Source organism: Pollicipes pollicipes, unplaced genomic scaffold, assembly GCF_011947565.3.
Source record: "Pollicipes pollicipes isolate AB1234 unplaced genomic scaffold, Ppol_2.1 Scaffold_4295;HRSCAF=5057_pilon_pilon_pilon, whole genome shotgun sequence".
NCBI lineage: Eukaryota > Metazoa > Arthropoda > Thecostraca > Pollicipedomorpha > Pollicipedidae > Pollicipes > Pollicipes pollicipes.
This window is the reverse complement of record NW_023596461.1, coordinates 18,611,615-18,630,809: the sequence shown is the minus strand read 5'-3', so window position 1 is coordinate 18,630,809 and position 19,195 is coordinate 18,611,615. Positions and strand designations below refer to the sequence as shown.

Here is a 19,195-nt window from a genome sequence, read left to right as displayed (position 1 = left end):
TACAGCATACAACTTGCTGAACGACATGGACACCAATGTGGACCCGTGCGACGACTTCTACGCCTTCGCGTGTGGTGCGTTCACCGAGCGCACAGTCATTCCGGACGAGAGGTCGTCCGTCACGAGCTTCTACCTCTTGGGCAACGAAATCGAGATCAAGATGAGGAAGCTAATCGACACGCCAGTCTCAACTGATGACACTTCAGCCACGGTCCTGCTTAAGAAATACTTCAACAGCTGCATGAATAAAGGTAGGCCATGTTCAATGGCCTATGTCTTTAATCAGTTGGGCTGGCAGAGACTGTCATTCGACTGAATTCCCGTAAGCAAGACGTCCCGTATGGTGATTTCAACGTATTGTTATGTGCAACATGCTTTAGATTTATCCTTTAAGTGAGATGAACTTTTTATAGAATTAAATGACATGTGAGACGTATCCATCGAAGGTGCAATCAACCAGTGCAAAATCGTTAGCTTTTTTTGTCTGTCAAGTGTTCTCCCGAAGTTCGCAAAGATATAAACCTATGTGTGTGATGCGTGGCGCTGCTATGTCTAACAAACGGTGGTCGTAGTGTTTCTCACTACGCTTTTCTAAGGTTTAATTTTTTTGGGCAGAGACCATCGAAAAGCGAGGCCTGCAGCCGCTTCACGACATCTTGGCCAAGATGGGAGGATGGCCTGTGCTAAACGGTGAGATAGCCGAACAGTGGCAGCCCCAGAACTAAGCAATTCATACACATTTATCTGCCTATTACTGTGAATTATTTGGTGTTAAAGTACCTCTTTATATGACTTAAAGTCCTCCTATTTCCGAGCTTGGCACACACGAACCTGTGCAGACTTTCTCAGAACGCCTACTTCAAGGCCACCAAGAGAGATGTGATGTCATAAACACGTTTTTATGAAAATTGCGTCTCCTCAATGGTCATACCGTGTTCAAGGTCAAGACAAACATGGCCACTGACCCATTCATGTCTGGAGTACACCAGCACGAACACCGCATCAACGGACAGCAGCTGGCTTCCATCCCGCTTATCGCGTTGAGTACAAGCTTCGACCACGAACCGCGTTGTGTGATTGATTGTACCGGCATTTGGCAGTCCGGCTTGTGTCGGACACGGGACTGGTAATCGAATAACTTAAGAAAAGCACCTCAACCGAAAATGCAATTGTAAGAAAGATGTATGCTATCAAGGAAAAATATACAGCGCCATGAGAAGGGTCAAAACACGCGCACTCAACAGACGTCGGGGCTATCTCACACGCATAAATTAATAAGCCTCCTTGCAGCGAGTTGAACTACTGCAAGCGGTCAGCCAATCCGCTACGGTGGCAATTTTGACACAGGCGGGCTGGCAACGACTATGACTTCGAAATTACCTCCCATGACATAATCAAATGATGACGCGGTGAGGAGTATATGTACTAAATACTGGACTTTTGCTATCTGGGACAGTGTTCTACACTTAGAGCATGCCAGTAGTTGCAAGTGAGCTTTTCCATGATATCTGGGGATGCCTCAATTCCTTCAAACGTAGAACATTTCCTTCAACATGTATGAATCAATGGATCATTGGCAACACATCAGTTTATGACGCATTCAGACCTGGTCTCCACTGATCGAATACGATTGCAAATTTCAAAGGCTTAACACGTGCTCGGATGGGGAGTCAACTTGACCCCCCCCGGAGGTTTTCCCGGAATGGTTTCCGAACGGCGCGGCGCAGCCGCGCCAAATTTTGCCTGGCTGTAGACAGTTGAATAGCAAATCGTATGGTATCAACAATTTAGATGTACCTTTTAAGGTCGCTGACCTATGGCAGGTCAAAGTCAGGTCGTGGTTTCAGCGAAGTCAATTTCTAGGGAATCGTTTAATCTGATGCAACAACGGAGTGTTATACGAAGCCATACATTTCTGAGGCAACATCTCTGAGGCTTTCTTAGGCAACACAAATATTAAATGAGCAAATAAAGTTGACCTAAGGTCAGGCATGAAGTCAGACCAAGGTCAAAACCAGCCTGTTTTATTACTCTAGGGCTTGCTGTATGGGATAGTTTCTGGTGCTCATTTCGAAGTTATTGATAGCGAGAACCGCATTATACATCTTCAATCGACTTGTTTGATGTCACATCACGCCATTGATTTAAAATGGCCCGGTTCACATTTTTTTCTAGAAACATACTGCATAGCGTAATCTTTGCCGCTTATTCAGATGCAAAGCTCGGAGCAGTCTTGTATGATTATGGTCACCATGACCTTCAAATGGTCAAACAAAGTCACCGACCTTAAATGAGCATGCGAACTTTTGCTTAGAACAGCTATCTAAGTTCTGGGCGAACTTTGAGACCAACCTGAATTTTGACTTTGTTTGACCTTATTTGACTCAAAGTTCATGATCTAGAAAACCTCAAATTTTGACCTAGGTGAGCTCACGTACAGGTCAACATACCCGGTAAATTTGGTTGCCTCTAGCTCTCTTAGTTCCCGAGATCTCAGAGAGTCAACTTGACCATCCCAAGCAAGCGAAGGGTATCCAGGCGGCCACTCGGACGCGAGTTAACAAAAAATGTGATCAAGTTTACAAAGGGGTTCTGAACACGCAGAAAACCACTTTCACCATTTATCGGTAAATCAGGGTAAGACTTGAGCTACCGATAAACGGTGAATTCGCTTGCCACGCACATTTGGCAAACCAATTGTAAGGATTCACCAGTTGATTACCATACTGCCCAACCTCCCTGAAATTTCTAAGAAACATGCCATCTGAGTTTGTTTGAAGAACAATGATCAGCGCACAGGTGGAAGGGAAAAAGTGCTGAAATATTCCTGCATCTGTTTTGGTACTTGTATGTGCTCCAAGTTCACACGCAAGGGAATTGCAGGACATCCAGGTGGGTCACAATAGTGGTAGGTTAGCTTTGTTAGAAAACAATTACTCCAGATTCGGGGTAGTCAGGGTTAGGGTTGTCAGTCAGATTCAGACATTCGTTCAAAATTCATTCAGTACGCTTGCCATCGGCTGTATTCCTATGGCCAAGTTGCCACCAAGTTGTCAAGCTGTCTGGTCGTTCCCCGCCTCCACATTTCAGCAGTTCCACAACTCATCTAACAGAACCTGCAGTTCGGCCTCACGCCCCTTGGAATGAAATAGGGTTAGTGAATGAATGGCACGACCCTGGTTGTAATGCAAGATCAAGGCCTTCCGATGAAAAATTTCAATAGCTGAAAAGCCCGTCGAAAATGCTGCAGAGAACGCGACTGGCACGGCAGCCAACTAGTCACGCTGTGGACCAGGGACAGAATTGCCCACCAAGATACCAGCAAGACTCCCATCATTTGTTTGCCTAGGTATCACACATCGTCAGAAGCCACCGCGTCCGCCTGAGCGGCCGCACCGTTGCCAACATCCAACGCAAGCTGAGGTTCGCAGCTCTGAACATGGGTGATTGGTTCAGCGTGTTTAATAACCCTGGGTCTTTGCAGGGTGATGTTCCGGTCAGAACAATTGCGGACATACAAAGGGAGCATACGGTACATACGGTAGGGTCTCTGTTTCGGAGGATAGCGTTATCAGGCAACTTCATATTTCAACATAGGTTGAGCGCTGTTCAAACAACAGATACTCAAAATCGCACCACAGCCGCTGTCAACCTTCATAGATCCGTAAACAACAACGTCTGGCAGCACTAGCAAGGATTCTCTGATTTCAGTTTTCGTTTCATTTCACGACCTGGTGAGCAGCTATGCAGGTTTTTGGTAACAAAATCGCAGCCCAAGACTGCATTGTGCATCAAATTACCAACCACTGCGAACTCCACTTCACCGGGCCCCTGCATCGGCCCTTATCATCTCCACTCAAAGCCAACAAGTACCCAGGGTGTTCAAAGTGTGCCCAGCGGCGGAAACTAGACGGACAGACGGGGGTCAAAAGCGGACTTTGCGGAAATCGCAACGTCAAAGGCGGACTTTGAGAAATCGCACCGTCAAAGGCGGACTGGGAAGTTGCATCGTCAAAGCCTGACTTTGAGAAATCGCACCGTCAAAGGCGGATTTCGAGAAATCGCACCGTCAAAGGCGGACTTTGAGAAATCGCACCGTCAAAGACGGATTTTGAGAAATCGCACCATCCAAGGCGGGACTTTGAGAAATCGCACCGCCAAAAAGGCGGACTTACAGAAATCGCACCAACAACACGACTGTATGCTAGATACACTAGACTGCTTAAGTCAATAAGGCGTCTATGGATCCGCCAACCGCTACTCGAGGTGTTGTGAGGCTCTCCTCCCGACTGACGGGTCGCCCGCCAGTCCCTTTGGGCAGTGACCAAACCCACGGCAAGACCAGCATTGGACGACCTGATATTGGCGCTCCATGGGCCAGTCGGGTTGATAATGCGCTTTGCATCCGCAGCTCTGAGCCTGGGTGATGTCACCCACCGGTTGCGGCGGTAGACTTCCCACTCCCAAAAGTTTGTGGCCTGTGGGATCCTCACCGAGGGGCTAGGTGGGAGATTGAGGTAGCGACCGGTGATCGTTGTCCAGAATCACCGGCCGAATGACAATCCCACCGCTGCCACCATATCACAGCCATCTGCGATCGGGTCCAACCGCATGCCAGGTGTTGCGTTGCCAAAGTTATATTTTCAAAGCGGCCTGACCCGCCATCGCTGACCTCGGTGCCTCGGGTCATCACGAGAGCAAAGGTTAGTAGTGGCGGGCGCAGACAGACGCAAAGGAGCGTCTGACACCTTGGCTGGATACTAAGGTACGTACGAAGTCGATTGAGGAGTGCAGTAATGAGCCGATATGACAAAAATGAAACGTTAAACCTGAAGCAAATATAGAGGCTCATTCAGGTCATCGTCACAATGTTCATGAACCTCACTATAAGCAGCGCTTATTTTACAATCAGACATGCAACTTACCACTGTCATGGATATGATTATGGTCCGTACTATTTAAACCTAACATTAACGCTGGATATTTCCATGGTTAATATTGATCATGAGCGACATCAAGTGAACGGCCCAGTGGCGCAGGCAAGGAAGGGGCACAGAGGGTGCGTGTCTCCCCCTCAGGACCTGGTTCGAGGGCCCGAAAGCTGGCCGGAGGTCGTATTCAGGGTCAGGTGTAACCACCTCCTTATCGTGTTTGTGAAGCTGATGGCGTCTTATTTTCATATACCAACATACTTGTTCTCAGTTTGTCACAAATGCGCTAACAAGCGTCCGGCGGACTTTGCATAAGATATACAACCTCTACACAATATTCGGTACTTTAAGATATACAACACTCCATTGCAATCCACAGAAAAGTGTTGTACTGATCACTTAGTCCCGGTTAACACTTCAAATTTTGTCACTTGGGTAGTCCATAAATTTGACCTAAGCTTTCCTCATCTGATCGCTAGGTCAGCCTAACATTGTATTTTTACTTCCGTGGTAATTTTGCCTCATAGATCCGCCTGCTAAATCAACTTAGAAGCACATTGTGCACGCAAGCAAATAAATATCGTTGTTGTATGCTACTGGTAGACCACCCCTGAACGGTGGCGTGCCCTGACCTGACCCTTGTGGAAAAGAGAACCGATCGGGAGGGACTCCCTTCACAGTTCTTTAGCGATTTTTTCTATGTTCTCAACATCCATTTTCATGTTATGGCATGCGCTCGGGGCCGGGGATCAAACTGAAGCCTTCAAAGATTTTTCCAAAATAATTTCCAAGCGGCGCGGCGTAGCCGCGAGAAATCTATCATGGCTGTCGAAAATTAAAGAGCGGATCTTACTGGTAGATGCACCTTCTACGGTCGCTGACCTATGGCAGACTAAAGTCAGGCCATGGCTATTAGTGAAGGGCATTTTTAGAGGATCGTTCAATGTTAGGCGACAACAGAGTGTTAGACGAAACCACATATCTGAGATATTTTGGTTGGCAGTAAGTCAATTGGATTTAGAGTTCAGCTAATCGATTTTACCTACGGTTAGGTATGAAAGTCAAAACAAGGTCAAAACTAACCTGCTCTTTTCTTCGAGAGCTTAGTTTTATGGGGCAGTTTCTGGTGCTTATTTTGATTTTGTATCGCAGGGGCCTCAAAAGACACGCTCCATGGACTTTACAAAGGCCAACGTTGGCCACTAGTCTAAAATGACGCAGGTCAATAGTTTTTGTTTTTTTTGGAGCATAACACTTAGCGCGATCCCGAACGGCAAATTGGGAGCAATCTCGTAGGTATTTGACCACATAGGCCTTATAAAGTTCAAACGAGATCACTGAGCTCATTGGCCTTTTGCTTAGAACAGGTATCTGGTTTCACGGCGGTTGCATGAGGAGGTTCAGTTGTACTTGAGACGCCAATCTGGAGTTTGACCTAGACCTTTGACCCTATTTGATCCCAAGATCATAACCTAAGGAGCCTCGAAGTTTGACACAAGTGATTTGACGCGAAGGCAAATCAATCCTGAGCATTTAGTTACTCCAGCTACCTTAGTTTCGTAAATCCCAGTGGGATCAAACTGACCCCCACCCAAGCAAAATGTAATCAACCGGTCACCTGGATGCGCGTTAACATACGTCTTAACTGCATCTATCAGAATAATTGTTTTCGACCTTCGTGACCTCTTGCGGTTTCATATTCAAACTAAGGTAAACAGCAACGGCATTTTCTCTCGTACAACGTCTGGAAGCTAGATATCTCGGGGAAGTCAACTTTCCTCGGCCGGGCGCAGTTGTCTCAGGCCTCCGGCCGGGCCAGGTTAAGGAAGATAAAACATGCAGACAAAGAAAATCTCGCCACCCTTGAAATCAAGTGGGCCCTATCCAGTAATATTTTTCGAGGGGAGGGGCTTCACCATCAGAGGCATGCTGTCAACTCTGTGCCTCCCCCCTTTATCAAAGCTCTGGCTGCGCCCCTGGTATGGTCTGATGGCAGGGAAACCCGCCCGATGACAGGTTTCCCTTGAATAGTGACGTCACATGTCATATATTTGAATGCACAACAAATATATAAATATGCATAGCTAAAAGAAGCAAAATTTCGACCTCATGTTGCATTGTAACAAGAATCCGTAGCTGCGCAGATTCTTGCTGCAACACACGTTTCACGGGCAGGGGTTAACTCTCGTCTGACTATACCTCTGCAGGCTCGGCATGGGACGATGCTGCCTTCCATTGGACGGAGGCCGTGTATCGGAACCGGAAGTTGGGGTACTCACAGAATGACATATTTTGGTTTGGCATCCTACACGACTTAAAAGACCCCACAAGGAACATCATCAGCCTTTTTGACCCGGCTTTGGGCTTCGAAAGGGCATCGCTCATCAGAGGTAAGTGCAAAAGCACGCGATGTCGTGTTGCGGCGCCGTTTGTCTAAATTGCGTGGACCACGATCCGTGAGGCTTGTTTGCAGCGACGTCAATATGGTGTAGTTGGAATCAAGCCTTTGTGGTCAGTATCACGAAATTTTCGCTGAATTCTCCCCGAGAAAACGCATGACTGCATGCCTGGCTTTCTCGCAGGTTTCAATGACTCAGATGTGCAGGCCTACTACGGCTACATGGTAGACATGGCCGTTCTGCTGGGAGCCGAACCAGGCATCGCCAAACAAGACATGGAAGCTGCGCTTCACTTTAAAATGCAGCTCGCCAACGTGAGATCACAAATTTGGGGAGTCTTTCAGCAATGTTCCGTGCATGTTTTGTTGCTGCTTACATGTGTTAAAGAAGTGGTTCTCACAACAGTTATGATGACCGACTTATGTGAGACGGCACGAAAAAGTTGCATGCCAACTTGTCAACGGGTCTCCGCTCACCATCCTGCCAACAGATGTCGCTGGCGAAAGAGGAACTTCGCGACGTTTTCAAACTTTACCACAAGATGACTCTCGACGAGTTGAGCCTGTTGGCACCTACCATTCCCTGGGTGACCTACGCCAATAAACTATTGGAAGACGTCGGACACCAGGTACGCCAAGCGATGCCAACAACAGACAGGATTGTATGGAAGAAAGCAACACAGCACACAGAGTGTTTCTGGGTGCCTCCGTAGATCTCAACATTGTTTTCCTTTTCTCAAACAGTTCATATAATTTTGAGAACCGGATTAAGATGCCGATTGGGAGTCGCATTGTGGCTTTTTAAAAAATCCATAGCCATATTCACCATGAACACAGGCCGGTCATCGGTCTACGGCTTATACATACTGGCCACGTTAGCATCGTTTTGACACTGTCTCTGTTCGACCAGGCCGGTAACTGCATCTTGCCGAGAGTGCGACGCTCGAGTTCGTGTCTCCCACATCACTAACTTACGACGGTCAGGTAGTGGTCCCCTGATGCTACCCCAGAGATGAAATTAACCTCCTTTCTGTCATGGGGTTGATTTGTTTCAGCTTTCTGTTTGTCGGCCGACAGTTGAACACCTAACGAGACAAAGTGTTGGCTCAGGCAGACCCGTCGAGGGCTGGTGCTGTAGTCCTCCATATTTACCGGCTGAGCATCTGGTGCACAGACGAACTGCGCATATGCTGACAGGTTTCGAGTAGCGAGTCCGTCTGGGTCGCCCACCCAGAGTTCTTTATGGACCTGGCCGCGCTGCTGAAGACAACGCCGAAGAGGTAAGAGCCAAATCTCGCACCCAATTCTGCAAGTCATCATAGCATCGGAGCTTCCCGTGTTGAACACAAATTGTCGACATGCCTGGTAAATATAAGGATATGGGATATATCGGGTCCTTTCACGCTCTACTGATTTTGTTCACAGGCTGCGCCATGCCTGTTCAGGCGGGCACGACAACGGGTGTGTGCGTGAGTGTGCGCTGCAACTCTGTGATTTATGTGTGTAAGGCTGTATTGCGAATTGTACAACATAGTTACATGTTGTATCGGAGAAATGAGCGGCCTTGTTTACGTGGGGGAGAGCCCGCTCGTCTTCGCTGCCCTCTCCGAGAGCCCGCCCATCCTCGCTGTCCTCCACCGCGCGCTCCTTTTACCAACAGGGTACAGGCCAACTACCTTCTTTGGCGTGTGGTGGAGGCGTCCGTGAGCCAGCTGAACCTGGCCTCCCGTGACGCGCGCCTCAAGCTCTTCGGTCAGGTGTACGGCACCACCGAGCACGGGCCCCGCTGGAAGCAGTGCCTCGACGACATCATGCACCGGTGAGCATGACGCAGGGACCTTCGCTTTGGTCTTCAATGCTGCTCCGAAAGAATGTGCGTACACATGTTCGCAGTAGTCCCAGCACAGCCATTGGACTACCAAAGACACGCGAATACGATTTGTTGTGGTTTGAATGTGAAAGACTCCCATGTTTGCAGCTTTGGAATCCCAGTAGGATCACTGTATGTGAAAAATCACTTCGACCAAGACTCGAAGACGGCGGTCCTGAAGCTGGTGTCTGATATACACAAGGAGTTCGATGCGATGCTGCTGGAGGCTGCCTGGATAGACCGTATCACGAGGTATCGGCACTTCACTTCGTAGAGGGAAATAACACTCCTTTACAAAACATGAAGATGGTAAATGCATGCCCCTCATGGCTCACGAGACGTGGGTTCTATGTTCCAGAGCGGGGCAGCAGTAATTTTCCAATGTTGGCTACATAAGTGCTTTTGATTTTGATACCAGTTCATTAATTTCCTTGATTTTACGTTTTCAGGCCAAGGTAAGCCCGAAAACGTAAAATTAAAGAAATTATGTAATGTGTAAGCTCGATTTGGAATTGGAGCATAAATACGCCACCTGGAGTAGCTGGGGTTCGGTCGCGTTCCGGTACAAATGCTTGATCGTCGCTGATAACAGAAACATTCCCATGCAGTCACACGGAAAAGGCTCAGCCAATATAAATCGATGCTAAAGACTCTACGGTGTTTGCAGACATTCACATACACCTGATATGTTGTCCTTCCGCAGGCAGCGAGCAATTCAGAAATCGAAGGCCATGACCTATTACATAGCTTACCCAAATGAACTGCTTAACGACACGATGGTAAGCGAGCTCTACGAAGATCTGCAGCTCACCGACGACGACTTCTTCAAAAACATGCTGGACAGTAACATTTTCAACACCAACTACTTCTACAGCAAACTACGTGAGCACGCCGACAAGAACGACTGGCGAGAATTCGGCGAAATCACAGCTGTCAACGCCTTTGCGAAATCGACGAACGGCATCAGTGAGTGGTGTTCACTCGCCACGACGCTGGCCAGCTTTCAACCTCACCTCAGCTGCAGCAGGTCTTGGTGTCTTTGAATTTGTATAGTGTTGGCGATGAGGGTCATTTTACTATTGGTGTTTTCTCCGCTTTACGTTGACCGCTAATATGTATGTGAATGCATTCCCCACTCAACAGTGGGATAAGGCTTAAAACCAAGTTGGTTTTAAATCCCTTGTAATATGACACACGTCCTGTGAGTATGGAAAGCTACTCCTCTGGACCTGCTTGGCAAGACATGTTATGGCGTACTGGGGTTCCCAATGCTGTCGGCACTAACATTATTACAAATTCTAACATTGAAAGACCTGCTATTTCAGTAAGTAGGGCAAGAAATACCGGTTTGATAGCCGTGGTCCGTTTGTCTTATATCTAATGGGATTTTAACGCCTGCAAACTCTTTCTGGCGTTGCAGCGTTCCCCGCGGGTATTTTACAAGGCACTTTCTACAGCAATGACAGGCCTAAGTACATGAACTACGGAGCCATCGGATTCTTGATCGGTCACGAAATAACCCACTTGTTCGACGACAAGGCAAGTATGCGCGCGATGTTCAAGTTTTTGAAAGCCACCTGCAGTCAGCATAGTCGTATGGAAAAGGACTCTCGCGTTGATTCCCGGATTTTGAGCACTTACCTTTTACAACGGGATTCGTGGAAACTCGTAATGTAGCGGTAACTGTAAACCTACTCTGCCCCCAAAACAAATCCTTAGACCTGTCCACGTTAGCCATTTGTGAAAAAGAGTGTAAGCCTCTCGTGCATTTTCTTAAAACAATTTTTGCATGACATGGACCCCAGCACTACTCACTGTATGTATCTTTGAAAAGTCCAATGCAGAACTGTATATAGTGGTCATCCACGCGCTTTACGAAGTGAGGTATCGAAATCAATAGCTCCCTATTACGCGCCAGTCTTAACCACGGTTGTCATCGTGCAAAAGCAATTGAATGATCCATGGATATTGCTTGCCTACTTAACGTTGTCAACGAAACCGATTGACGTCTGTTTCGTTTCTTTTTTGTCATCCCCTCGCTCTGTCAGTGATTGGCTTCTTCCGTTGATGAATATTTCTGGACGCAATAAACTGAAAGTGGGCTGCCTGCACTCCTCACCCTACAAGGTCTGAATCATTTTTGCTCCCCTTAACAGTCGGTCGTTTTTTATTTCCGCACCACTCATCTTTGTTTTAAATGGGTCATTTAAAAGTATGCCGCACAGCTGAGCGCGAATTCCGGTGAACCCGCGCTAATGGCACCGCGAGTTCAGCACTGACATCTCTCCGCGCGACAGGGCCGCCAGTTTAACGCCGAGGGCAAGCTCCAGGAATGGTGGGAGCCGGAGACGCGCAGCCGCTTCCTGGACAGCGTCCAATGCATCATCGATCAGTACGGCAACATCACCGTCGACAGGGTCAACATGCAGGCACGTGTGGGCTGGAGTGGGTGTCGCGCGGTGGGCCCTTTGGTCGTAGTTGCAGCCCTGAGCTCCCATACCGAATGTGGGAGCTGCCGGGGAGCATCCACAGGTCTGCCCGCGGTACAATGACCGCGTAGGTGTGGTTGTTCGTGTGTGATCATGTTAAGCCTTAGACCCTGGGTCCCCCGAGTTAGACCATGCTCTTCGCAGCACGCGTGAATGTGATATGACTGATATCGTGCGAGTGAGTTGCTTGTATCAATGGCAGAGTAGCGGACAGCCACATGCTGTCTTTGCCTACGAACACCATTGGCTTCCGTTGCTTGTTCTGTCGAAGACCAGCATGATTTGCTGCTGGTTTTCGCAGCTTCCTTTTTTCTTTATTATGTTTACCTGTGTGTTTCCGCCACACTCCTGGTCTTCTGTGAATGAGTAACGGGGAAAATAAGCGCCTCATGCAAACTTAACGTTGCCATTTTAAGAGCCTTAAGAACGAAAAACGCGTCTTGCAACACTACACAGTTTTGAATCACCCGTAAAATCGTAATGAAGTTCATATCACAACGACGCAACGCGACTTGAAGATTTTTTGGCAATAAATTACCAGTATACCTATATGCATGTTTATAGATATATACATGACGTATATATATATATATATATATATATATATATAATTTGTATGTATATGTATCAGTATCGCAAATAATACAAATAAATTTTAATATTAAAACTATATCTACGCTGGACATCACATCGCCAAAAAGGCTGATCGTCTGAACTAACGCCAATGTTGCCTGCTTCCCATCCAATACGACACAAACGTGTGCTTTCGTGACCGCGAACTATGTGCCCGACGCAGGTAAACGGCATCCTAACCCAGGGCGAGAACATCGCCGACAACGGCGGCATACGTATGGCGCGCCGCGCCTACGACCGCTACCAGAGCAGTGAGGGGCGCGAGCCGGCGCTGCCCGGCCTGCAGCAGTACACCAGCGAGCAGATGTTCTGGCTGGGTACCGTCAACACCTGGTGCGCCGTCTACAGGGAGGAAGGGCTCCGGCAGGTGATGCGCTCCAGCAACCACGCGCCCTCGTTTGTGCGTATGAACACGGCGATCAAAAACACCGAACAGTTCGCGCGTGACTGGCAGTGCCCGGCCGGCTCGCGCATGAACCCCGTGGACGGCTGCCGTGTCTGGTGAGCGATCGCGATGTTGTTAGTTTTTCAGGCCGCCGCTAGAGTACCATCCACGGCTGTGTACCCATTCAAGGAAGGATACATTTAGGTTGAGTGTAATGAGGATAACGTGCGAACGTTCTTCTGTGTTCAGAACACCGCAGAGGAAATGCGACGTCTGAGGAACTTTTCGTCAATCTTTTACGACCAGGCGACCCTGTCTACTGGCGTAGCGACAGATGGACACAGCACGCATGATCACGGATATCAGGTATCTTTCCACTTGAGACTGATGATGGAACGCGCTAGGTTCGCCTAATGAGCTGTTGATCCCGATAGATCGCATATCGTTCAAATATAATGAGGAAGGATACCGACTTTTGCGCTGTTCGCAGCATAACGCGCGGAAAATGAGACCGATATCGCATTTTCTACGCGAGGATGAACACGCGCTCGGATGGGGGGTCAAACTGACCCTCCCCCAAAGGTTTTCCCGGAATGGTTTCCCAACGACGCAGCGTAGCCGCGTCGAATTTTTCAAAGCCGTAGACAATTGAATAGCGGATCGTCCAACACCGCAAATTTAGATGTACCTTGTAAGGTCACTGACCTACGGCAGGTCAAAATCAGGCCATGGTTTCAGCGAAGGCACTCTCCAGGCAATCGTTCAATCTGATCAAACAACGGAGTGCTAGACGGAGCCACACATCTCTGAGACACTCTCTTAGGCAATACGACGATTGAATAAATAAAATAGCATGGACCTAGAGTCAGGTATGAGGGTCAGACCAAGGTCAAAACCAACCTGTTTTATTATTCCTGGGCTTGCCGTATCGGCTGGTTTCTGGTGCTTATTTTGAACATTGATAGCAGGAACCGAATTATAATCCTACCATGGACTTCTCATTGGTCAGAATAGGTCGCTGACCTAAAATCACCCAGTCAACATTTTGTTTTTAAGAATACACTGCCAAGCGTAATCTTTGTCGCTTATCCGAAAGCAAAACTAAAAAAGCATTACATCAGTTTGGTCACCATGACCTTCAAAAGGTCAAATAAGATCGCTGACCTCAGCTGAGCGCATGACATTTTGCTTAGAACAGTTGCCTAGGTTCTAGGCGCCCTTTGGAGACCAATCTGGAACTTGACCTTGTTTGACCTTGTCTTACTTGAAGATCATGACCTAGAAACTTCAAACTTTGACCTATGTGAGTTCACGTACAGGTCAACACACCCTGTAAATTTGATCTCTCTAGCTCTCTCAGGTCCCGGGATCTCAGGGGGTCAAATTGACCCCTCTACCCGAGCGAAGGGTATCCAACCGGCCACCCGGGCGCGTGTCGAAAGGTCAAACAAGGTCGCTGACCTTAACTGTGCGTGTGACATTTTTCTTAGAACAGTTGCCTGGGTTCTAGGGGCTGTTGTGAGACCAATCTGGAATTTGACCTTGTTTGACCTTATTTGACCCGAACGTCGTGACCGTCCCCGTTGAAAAACATAATGACTTAAGATCAGGTCGAATGTCGCAAAAAACACGCCCGGTTCTACCTAAATTGTCTGTACACGACCCTATGTTCCGAGCCTAAGAAATATATCACCACAAAAAGTTTTCCATTGGTCGTGTCTTAGTCACTTTTCTATCTTTTCCAAAATACGGTAATCTTAGATCAGATCCGGACTGGGTTGTCGGCTGGGCTGTTTGGGTCGATCTGCATGGGGTTACCGACGTGATGCTGGTCGGTTTTGAGCATTTTTGGTAACCTTTGACTTGGGACAAGGTTACCACCTTCTGGAAAGCATAAGTTACCGGCCATGGCGGATCGATAAGTGAAGATTTCGTTGCGACCGGCCATATAGGCTGGAAGCAAGGGGTTGTCTGCAAATTAATTTTTGGTGCTTTGGGGCGTTTTTGATCATTGACTTGACCCAAAATCACCAATGCTAGGGAACGAATAAGTTATCGGCCCAGGCGTACCAACTGGCGTAGGTTGTGTGGTGGTTAGTTCCAATATCTCGAAGCATGGCGTTGTGTGCAAAGCTATCTTTGGTCGGTTTCGGGCGTTTTGTGACCTTATGCATGACTCATGGCTGCCATGTTCTGGAAATGATAAGTTGTTGACCATGACGCATTGATAAGTTAGGGATTTGCCACCGATTTGCTGGCCATTGCATAGTGGTGATCGGTGCCATCTATCAACCGTCGGGAAGACTAACGTTCCGATGCCTGGAGAACGTTCGATACCAGCTACAGGCTGCCGCCGCAACAGCAAAACCGATATTGGCACCGGGGGCTAAAACATCATTCTCCTCCTCCCGGACGGCCCCGGTGTACGCGGCTTCCAGACCATCCTGAGAGACCTGAGTCTCAAACAGCTGGTAGTCGAGCGCACCCATCTTCACCCGATGCCAACACTACTAGACCTAATCGCCACCAATCGCTGGACCTGTTTCGGGCGGCGTCGGCGCGCTACATCTGCCGCGTGTCCGACTGACCGCCACTCAGCGGCATTTTCCGTACGGAGCCGTCGCCGCGAGGAACCGGCTGTTTGCGCCGGCCGTCCGCGCCCGCTCCATTCGGGCACTCTTGACTGTTTGAAATCGCTGACTCCCTGAATGAAACCGCTTTCACCTCTGCATTTATGAGCATTTCTGTGCGCTGTGTTGTTTTCGTGTTGCACGATTAGACCCCGAGTAACCACCACGCAGACGCATCTTCAATGAAAAAAAGAATGTAAAGAAGATATAAATTTGTGCCGACCGGTCTCATAAGATTAGAGTATGGGACTGTCTGTAGCCCACTGTGGCAATTTCGGGTGCTTTTGGTGACCTTTGATGTGACCCAAGGTCACTATCTTCTTAAATAGATAGGCTATCGGCCGAGCGACATCCCATCGTAAATGTTTGATATAGATCGGCCCGAAAAGCTCGTGGTAGGGGGGCACCAACATGTTACGTCGGTCGTTTCGTCTCTACCCACGACACCTAACCTGTGAGACACATCGTCCCGCGTCGGACGTTGCACAGCCCAAAACCTTCACCTCCCCACCTTGTTTCGCTTCCGTGACGTTCCATCATCTGCACTCAAATCTCTCGTTCCATGCGAAACTCAATTTATGAACACGATTTACCTAGGCAGGTAAACAATTATTAACTTTTAACCAGCTACGTCCCAATCATACAGTTCATATTGATTGAAATAGCCGCAGACAATGCGCCATGCCAAGCCCCGTGCCAAATTGTCCATCCGGCGTTCAAGATGACGCACATGAGATGGCTTGTGCCTATTGCGCACGTCTCCGTGCACGTTCCTGAGCGACGTACTTCAGTACATGCATTTAAAGGGAATTTTTCGCATTTGAAAGCATTGAGGCAAGCATTAAATATGAGAAAATAAGCTCACCGCTAAATATTGCTATGTTTTGAAGTGTTAAAGCCTGGTCAAGTGAAAAATTCCCTATTTAGTAAATATGCTCCTCAATACGCCACCGTTTGATTACATCATGGACTGTTTTTATGACTTCACAGTCGTTGCCAGACTTACCGTGTCAAAACTGTTGCTGTCACGGATGAGCTGACTCACTTGCAGCACTTCAGCTTGCGGAGAGGTAGCTCGTTAAACGGCACGTGTTTTGTTGATCCGACCGTCGTTATGTGCGCGTGTTTTAGCCCTCCCTCGCGGAGTTGTTGCACGTTCGTCCGTGATTTTATTAATTTTTCCTTGCACTCACATGCTCGGTTGTGGTGTTCCTCTTGAGCTAATCGCTTCCCAGTCTCATATTCGTCACAGCTGCCCAAACAAACTAGTACCACTGCCCAAAATCCTGCATCAGGTAGCACAAAACATGATTCGTACTCGACACTTGTACTCAGTATTGAAGACCATTCATTTCCCGTTGATGACATGAATCCTACCGTCATTACACCTACCTGCTAACAAGGACCATCCGCCACCTTTCGTGCATTTTTCATGGCAAAAATACATCACGTCTGAAGCAGCAGATGGACACCAAGCTGCACCTAATGACTGCCAGTGTATTCCGCATATTACACTCGCGGCCATCTGGTGGACTCTGGTCACGCAAAGACATTGTTATTAACTTCCAGATCCCATACAGCCTTGGCCACGCTTCACCTAACAGGACATTATGCCGAGGTGCTGATAAAGTCAGGGGCAGTTTGCTTAGGTGAGTGTTCTGCCGGGCTGATATCTGTTTAACAGGAATGCCCGCATTTGTGTGGGCTTTGAACCAAAGTAGCCACCGTGAACACCACTCGTTACAGTTTACACCCCATCCCTTCTTAAAACCTACACTCCACTAGTTTCTGAGCTTCACGCCCACGGAGATGTGTCGACATTTTCGGGGAGACTTTTAAGGTAACCCAGGCATTCATGACGCCATAATAACGTCATTGAAATCCTGCCATTTCATTGACCATGCGGCAATCAAGGCCTAGGAAAACATTGTTTTTGAGTCGTTCATATCTGACGAATACGATCAAGATTTCTAGATATAACAGCCATCAATTGGCTCTCAACCAATCTCGTGGGAGGTATGATGGCGTAATCGCACAATAACGTATCGAGTAGGGTATTTATTAAAGAAAGAAATTATGTTGTCTGGAGCTGTATTTTCTACTGAAAAGATGCCAATTGTTAAATGCGAGTTTATTTCCTCATATTTGATCCTTGCTCCGATACCTTTAAATGTGAAACATTCCCTTTGCGAAAACAATTAGTCGTGTGCCGCGCGAATACGACGTTATTGTGGGAGAGCCTTTGGACGCAGTGTAATTCGCTTATCAGCCGACGCTGACCTTTTTTGTCCAAATCGCCCCGAGACGGTATGTGGTGACCTCCATCTGCTACCGAGTTTGCGGCTACATAGGTGCTCACGAAGGACATGGCCAGGTCAACGCACTTTTCTAACAGCGCGCCAGCGACCGCATGGGGCGCGTCAGGAGCGTCAGTCGCCGGCAAGAACGAGACAGCCGACAGACTTCACACCTGCGGCAGACTCCACACCTCCATAGCTCCGAGAAAACAGGACTTGTGCTGAATAGACGTTGGGGACGGGGAAGCCCTACGTCAGGCAGGTACAACAATGTGGACACCAGAGTTCATAGCTTGTGGCACTTCTCTGCAGATCACATGAAATCATACCCGTGCTCGCCTCGTGCTCGCCCATAATCAAAATACTACGTAAAAAAGAGCCGCATTCCATAGCCATTCGACTTGAAAGCTACCTTGAAATGTTTTCATTGCAGAGTCAACTGCTTATTCCACAAAATACATCCTCGCAATCCGTCTGTATTGCACGCGATGCAATGCATGCAGACACTTGTATTCGGCAATGCCGGGCATTACCGGGTATTGGTGGGCCCCTCACGCCGGGCATTCTTGACTGTTTAAAATCGCTGATTCATTCACTGAAACTGTTTTTACCTGTGCGTATACGTGTAGCTCCATGTACTGTGTGTCTGGGCTTCTTTTTCTTGTACGATTAGACGCAAAACAACCAACGCGTGGATGCGCGTTTAATAGCATCACTGTATGAGGCTTTAATAAACTATATTTTTGGAAATATGCCCCGAGGGTGGGACGCCATTTGATCGCGACGACTTGGCTTTGGCAGGGTGACGTGGGCATCCACCACAGCTACTTTGTTCCTTTATAAGTAAGCGCGGACAGCTTAGAAGAACGACACTGGAAAACCCTAAAAAATCCTGAATTACTGATGAACGTCAGAATTTGAGCCAGGTGACTACTTGAACCCGAAGACAACGAAGTTTGCCCAAAGTAATGATTTTCCGAGATATGAGTGTTCTTACATCCGTGATATCGTGGTTTATAATCCAGAAAAGGCTTTTTCAAATGCAAGACCATGCTGCAGTTATTTGCAACTTTTGAAACCAATAATCTAAAACAACAGAAACATTACATCTTTTAACAGCTATTAAACAAAGATATAGCTGTTTTTTAACTGTTGTACCATGTCTATTTCCTACACATATTAAACAGAATCAGGCGCACAGCCAGAGCCTTAGCAAGGGGAGGGACACAGGGATGACGGAGGACCCCTGATAATGAAAGACCACCCAAAGGTCTGGATATGACCCATTTGTTAATGAGGGAATGTTTTTCTTTGACATTTTTCATTTTTACCTCCTATAACTGTAATATAAGTCAGAAGCTACCACGAAATCAATATTGTTTGAAGTTTGGTCAACAGAGTGTAAAAATAATGCGTTAAATAACTTCATGAAAGAAACCACCGGCACTATTTCTTGTGCAGTGGTTCAGTCGACTATTCTTAAACCGATACGTGCATTGGGGCCCCTAGATGCGATCTCCGGCCGGCCTTTCGTGCCCTTCGGGTCCTCAAATGAGCCCTAA

General features: G+C 47.7%; 1 protein-coding gene across 1 annotated transcript in view; it reads left to right on the top strand.

Moving 5' to 3' along the window:
- Positions 1-13,401, top strand: part of LOC119097262 (neprilysin-2) — a 13,427-nt gene extending 26 nt beyond the window's left edge. The window contains exons 1-12 of the mRNA XM_037220311.1: positions 1-251; positions 616-690; positions 7,139-7,321; positions 7,514-7,644; positions 7,821-7,958; positions 8,385-8,495; positions 8,838-9,148; positions 9,308-9,451; positions 9,903-10,165; positions 10,620-10,738; positions 11,497-11,628; positions 12,485-13,401. The exon at positions 1-251 is cut by the window's left edge and continues 26 nt beyond it. Of these exons, the coding sequence (XP_037076206.1) occupies positions 1-251; positions 616-690; positions 7,139-7,321; positions 7,514-7,644; positions 7,821-7,958; positions 8,385-8,495; positions 8,838-9,148; positions 9,308-9,451; positions 9,903-10,165; positions 10,620-10,738; positions 11,497-11,628; positions 12,485-12,826 (2,200 nt within the window). The 3' untranslated portion in view covers positions 12,827-13,401. The remainder of the gene's footprint in view (positions 252-615; positions 691-7,138; positions 7,322-7,513; positions 7,645-7,820; positions 7,959-8,384; positions 8,496-8,837; positions 9,149-9,307; positions 9,452-9,902; positions 10,166-10,619; positions 10,739-11,496; positions 11,629-12,484) is intronic.
- Positions 13,402-19,195: the final 5,794 nt, after the last annotated feature.